Raw genomic sequence first — 6,000 nt, 5'->3', positions numbered from 1 at the left:
ATCATAGAAGACTGCAGAAGTTCTAGACTAATGATGGGCTGGGGAGGAAGGGGAAGCTAGTCCTTCACCAGTGTTTAACAAAGGTAAATAGAAAAGCCAGTTAACCTTATGCAAATGCCAGGCAAAATCAAGGAACAACTAGTAGGGAGTGCAAGCAGGACAATAGCATAATAAAAGCATAATGATTGTAGTTATTGGAAGTTGAGTATTGTCTTAACAAACTTTTTTTGTTTTTTTTGTGGTCACAAATGTGCACAGTGAGGAGGGTGATTATGGTAATTTTTCTTAGTTGCTGGGTTTTCCCAGATATTGCCCATGTCTTGTGCAGTTCCCTCCTGGCCACCTGCATCGCGTTCTGCACTTTAGGATTTAAATCAAGGTTGAGGGGGGACCATTTGGATGAGTAAATTTTGGCCATACTTAGTTGCATGGCCAGAAATAGAGCATGAGGCCTTCTGGCTTCCAGTCTCATGCTCACTCTCCTGTGAGGCCTCCTTGTCAAAGCTCCCCTCCTCCTGAACTCAGTGGTCCCTTGTTAAAGCCAATTAACGATCAAGGCCCCCCCCCTTCGGAAGGGGTGGATTTTGTAACTGTTCCTATGCTGTCGGCATAACAGGGATGTGCACGAGACTTGACTTCCCTATTGTCTTTGTTTTGTATAGCTTGAAAACCAAACATTCATTGTGAAAAATATTCAGGTAAAACAAATGAAACCGATCTTTCTGCTTGGCAACTACTCTTTTTTAAATATAGATTTCAAGTGCTTGATGCTGTATTGTTTCAGGAATGTCTGTACTAACTCCCCTGAGTTACGTGAGCAGCTGAAAGCTATCACAGACCTTTACTTAATTTACGGAACATCTTCTTCCCTCCTTCTGGTTTTCTCCAACTTAAAAAAAAAAAAAGCCTGAACAGTTTATTTAAGTAAGTATTTGAATTTGCATTTCTATAAAGGGACTCAAAAAAATCATATTCCTTGATGGAGTTTGTAGAACATATTTTTTAACCTTCAGCTCATTTGTATATACCTTTTTTCTGCCCACAAGTCTTCATTTTATAGAGCTTGGAGGGAGACTGCAGTAACATATGTCGTATTTGCACTACATTTGTCTGCATCTTGTCCCAGCGCTCTAATGGAAGGCTTATTACATTATCCTCTTCTTGTGTGCGCAGTAAGTTAGGGCATGTCTAACTCCTGTCAGAATTAGCTCAATTACACTCATTTACTTTAATTGGGTGTTTCCATTGCCTTTAGGGGAGTTGATACAAACCATGAGGAAAGGTTATTATGCAATTTACTTTGTATCTGTTCAAAGGCATAAGCTTTGGAGGAAGATTGCATATGATGCACGGCTTGCATGTTGCAGGTGTCTCACTTTCTCCAAATAATGTGGAATTCAGACTCCGCTGCAGATGGAGATTCGGGAACTGGGTCCTGCCATTTGCCTCTTTTCCCCCAAACAGGTTGACTGTTCTCCTCTTCTGAGAAGGGTTTATTTCTTTCAGAACATACGCTATAATCATTTGCTGCCCCCAAACATTTGGATTACTTTGGGTTAATTTAGAATGGAAAAAATCTTAGGTGTTTTGTCAATAATGCTTTAATGCTAAGTCTTGCCCTCTTCTTTTGCAGTGGAATCTGGTGTGTGATGATGACTGGAAAGCTCCTTTAACTACCTCCTTGTTTTTTGTGGGCGTGCTAATCGGATCGTTTGTATCAGGACAGCTCTCAGACAAGTAAAGTATATACTTGTTCTTGATCTGATTTACTATTTTTCAAACAATTCCTAAAGTGAATTCAACCAGTGTAATCTTTTCATACTGTGGTAAAAAGTTATGCTCTTTGGCTAAACTGATCCTCATATTTCTGTGACCTTTTTCAGTGCTAGTATTGGTAGCTTATAAGAAAACACTAGCGAGGACAGAGTGCTGTTATGTTTGCTGTTGGGTCATCTATTTGGTAGACAAAGCTTTGGTGCAGCATGCAGCACCTAAAATCAAGGCAAAATGCTATTATGGCGGCCTTTTTTTTCCAGGAGGAGGTCACTTCTCAACTCATTCATCCATGAAAAGACACAATTTTACAGGCTGTTCTTGAAAATCAGATCCTGGTGTACTATTTGATTTTCTTTGAACTATCCTTTATTCTTGGTACTTGCCCAACTCATGTTTGCTTTTCCCTAGGCCAAGTCAAAAGCTCCCCTTGTACAAATGTTGATAGCTTCTCTTGTACCTCATGTCAAATTCAAGGTCTAAGTCCAACATTTTGTGTTCGTGGGGTCTGGAAAGCATCAATGTTTCTTATCAGTCTCCATAACATAGATATTTGTTGCTGTGTTTTCTGACCCAACTGATAGCGGTACCATGGGTTGCTCTGTTTGTCCACACAAAGCTGAAAAAAATAGTAGCACTCTTGAATTTCAAATAGCTAAATTTTGTTTTAAATGTGCTTTGCAAGCTGGATAAAGTCTAACATGCATCCCAGCATGTGCCAGCCACTCGGTTCCCATTGAATAATGGTGGCGGGGAGGGTTCTGTTTGATGATTTAACAACAAAACTTGTATAGGTTTACAGCTTTATAGGCCAAATCCTGAAGTTCTTACCTGGGCAATGCCTCTGTCAGTTTTAGTGGGATACTAGTGAGGTCTCATCTCTGGGATCCAGCCCTCTTTTTCTTCTGTCAAGGACGGACTTCTGTTGCAGGGCTGTATCAGTACTGATATTGCTTTCTGCACCATACTAGTGAAAATGGGGTAGCACAGATTTCAACACATGCTGGCAACCAGAATACAAACTCTGTGTGAAAATCTGTGTTGCCTTGTTACCTGTGCTATGTGAATTAAGCTATCATTCATAGGCTAACGTGCAATCTAGTCACATCACCATTTTGCTGTATAAACGTACCCTTCGAATCTGACACTGGTGAAGGAAGACTCGGCAGTGTTTGTACTTTAGTGATAATGTAAAGGAACACTGCTAAATACAACCCCTGCTAATATGTCAGTCAGTCAGTCCTGAGGCTACACCAACCATTTGGGCACCTTCAGTAGAGCAGTAACTTGCCTCCATTGTTCCTGGTCTTTTGCAATACCTGTTACAATCGGTCAGTTTTAATCCTGTGCGGTCTTTGATGTTGCTGGTCCAGCCCATCCTAGGTCTTCCTCTTCTTCATCCATCCACAGAACCCTGCATGATGGTGTTGGCGAGGGTAATTCTGCCAATACATATAGCATATCTTCTGCTGATATTAATACAGCAGTATGTATGTATGGAAGCTAGCTCAATAACTGGAACACCACACTATCCCATGGGAGATTGTTTAGGCAACTTTTTACTCCCATGGAGTTCTCCACTATGGTATGTCTTATACTGTAGCACCATCTAGAAGTCTGCCTCTGACATAGTAGCACAGACATGTTGCAGTCTGCCTTTCTGGGCTCATAGCAGGCAGTGCTGTTCAATTATGCTCTAAGGCAGTGCTGCTTAATATTTTGGCCTTGCGGGTCACATGAAAGGTGCAGGGCCAGTCTGCAGGCCAGACCACAGCAGGATTGGGCCTTCGTGGCCTTGGTAGGCCTTCACACCTCTCCCACATGGCCCCATGCCACCCTTTGTGCCTGATCTAGCATGCAGGGCCACAGCCCAGGGGGCTCTCCATGGACTTGTGCGCAGCCCCATGGACCAGATGACACGGCTCCGGGGGCCAGATGCATCTCATGGGCCAAGAGTTGAGCACGCCTCCTCTAAGGGGTAAGATTAAGTGAGGAAGCAGCAGATCAGAGCGAATAGGTGAGCTAAAACCTTATGCTGCTTCATTTGTGCATCATTGTTTCTTACGCTAAACTAAAATTTATACCATACTCCTTACTACCATATCTGGTCCTCCTTGTACAATTGCTGTGTGTTGACCAAGCTTAATTATGAAGTGGAATTATATGTGTGATCTGCAGGGTTTCAGCCACCAAACTAGGAAGGAAAGGTTAAGCTATGATATTTAGATAACCAGGCTAAAATACAAATATAAACTGAACCTGCCAAAGCGTTCCAATCATAAGTACCAGAACTTAGTCTCAAACTCACTCACCCTTATGTTGGTAAGGAACAAACAGTCCCATTGGAAATCACTTGAGTTATTAACAGAGCAAGGTGTCACTTGATATAGCTGAGTTAGAATTGCAGAAATGGTTCCTTAATAACCATAAACTAGTATGTTCCTGAGGCTTGCTGCTTCTCTAAAAGACTCCACCTCTCCACCTAATGTTTAATGTCTCAGTGGAATATGGATTTGATATTGACTCGAAGGAGAAAGGGAACAGCTTTTTTGAAACACCAGTACCTAATCAGATGCATTGCGGCTAACTCCTTTTCTAGATGGCTACACGTGTCCATGTTCAGTCCAACAATGAAGAGAGAACCTCCCACCACAGCTCCAAAGAAGCCTTTTATTACAGCCCTTAAGATATTCTGATTTTGCCCAGTGAGATTCTTAGTGTATTTCTTAGTGTATGTATGTATGCTTTTCTGCTGCTGTCTGAGTTGCTCCCTTGTTCATGTAGACACGCAGATTTCTTTCACAAAGGTTTATTTTATAACCCTCTTACATTTTTTTTTTTTTGTCTTTGTTCTTTGAAGATTTGGCAGGAAGAATGTTCTGTTTGTGACCATGGGGGTGCAAACTGGCTTCAGCTTTCTGCAAGTCTTCTCCATCAACTGGGAGATGTTTTCAATGCTCTTTGTCCTCGTCGGCATGGGACAGATCTCTAACTATGTGGCGGCTTTTGTGCTTGGTACGAAAATGTGTTATGCATAACCTGTGTTCTGTGGCAATGTCCTCTTCCTCCCATCCCCAGCTAGCAATGGCAGTTTTATTCCCAAGTAGCACTTTTAATAAGAATATAGCCTTATGGGTAATTTCCAGTCTGTTTCAAAATGTCCTTTTGGTAAAATAGCAAGATAGTGCTAGTAAACGTCTTTGTTTGCCAAATTAAAATAAGCAAACGAAGAAAATCGGAACTGATATTTATCTGAGGCAAAAGCATCCTGTAATTGGAGAGCTGTGGTACATGTTCCTTAATATCCAGTTAGAGGCACAGAACCAGTAATTCAAAGTTTTAGATGCTGTCCTTTAGATCTAAACACATGTTTGTTTATAACAATTACAAATTGAAGGATGACTTGAGAATAACCTGTTGTAAAAATTAAACTATCATATCACCTCTGTCATTTCATCCATTCTGTTGTAGCAAAGAGTAAGTGGTATTTGATTGGAAGTGAAATAGACTCAACATTGGTCTGAAGAAATATTTCTATGTGGCTGGTTGTTGGGGGTTGGTTGGTTGTTTTTTGGCCAGAACACCCTTGTGGAGCTATCAGAGGTTAACTTAAAAACACTTTTTTTTATGCAAGATTCACCAGGCAGAGCCTAGAAAAATAGGCTTTTTAAGGAGTTTTTAATTAGGTGTTAGATGGAGAATTCTAGGAGTTCAGAATCAGAAATAATTTCCTTGCTGGCTTAGAAGAGCTTAAACTCTCCATTTTGCTGTCTTTATTCATACCAGTACTTCCCAGGAGGAAAGATCGGTGATGTGAGAGAGATCTAGTGATTATCTCTTTAAAACGGGGGGGGGGACGTCTAATATAATGATCTATTGTAGCATGTCAGGAGTAGTTTTGTTATAGGGTAGTTCTGGTTCTTATGTAGCATTATCATATTTGACTGCTTTTGTTTTGTTTGTTTTTATCGTAATGCTAATTTGTACTCCCTTGTTTTGAACAGGCACAGAAATTCTTGGCAAATCAGTTCGCATAATATACTGCACGTTAGGTGTTTGCATATTTTATGCGTTTGGCTATATGTTGCTGCCGCTGTTTGCTTACTTCATCAGAGACTGGCGGACACTGCTTCTGGCTCTTACTTTACCTGGGCTGCTCTGCATTCCTCTGTGGTGGTGAGTGCATCTACCTTCAAAGGTGTGAGGCTTTGAAAAATCTCAGCTGTG

General features: G+C 41.1%; 1 protein-coding gene across 1 annotated transcript in view; it reads left to right on the top strand.

Moving 5' to 3' along the window:
* LOC109310074 (solute carrier family 22 member 5-like) overlaps positions 1-6,000 on the top strand; it is a 91,363-nt gene that overhangs the window by 65,875 nt on the left and 19,488 nt on the right. Inside the window, exons 2-4 of the mRNA XM_019535043.1 lie at positions 1,634-1,737; positions 4,634-4,788; positions 5,778-5,949. Coding sequence (XP_019390588.1) covers positions 1,634-1,737; positions 4,634-4,788; positions 5,778-5,949 — 431 coding nt within the window. The remainder of the gene's footprint in view (positions 1-1,633; positions 1,738-4,633; positions 4,789-5,777; positions 5,950-6,000) is intronic.

Source organism: Crocodylus porosus, unplaced genomic scaffold (assembly GCF_001723895.1).
Source record: "Crocodylus porosus isolate Cpor-Errol unplaced genomic scaffold, CroPor_comp1, whole genome shotgun sequence".
NCBI lineage: Eukaryota > Metazoa > Chordata > Crocodylia > Crocodylidae > Crocodylus > Crocodylus porosus.
The sequence above is the reverse complement of the archived record's forward strand: the minus strand, read 5'-3'. Positions and strand labels throughout refer to the sequence as shown.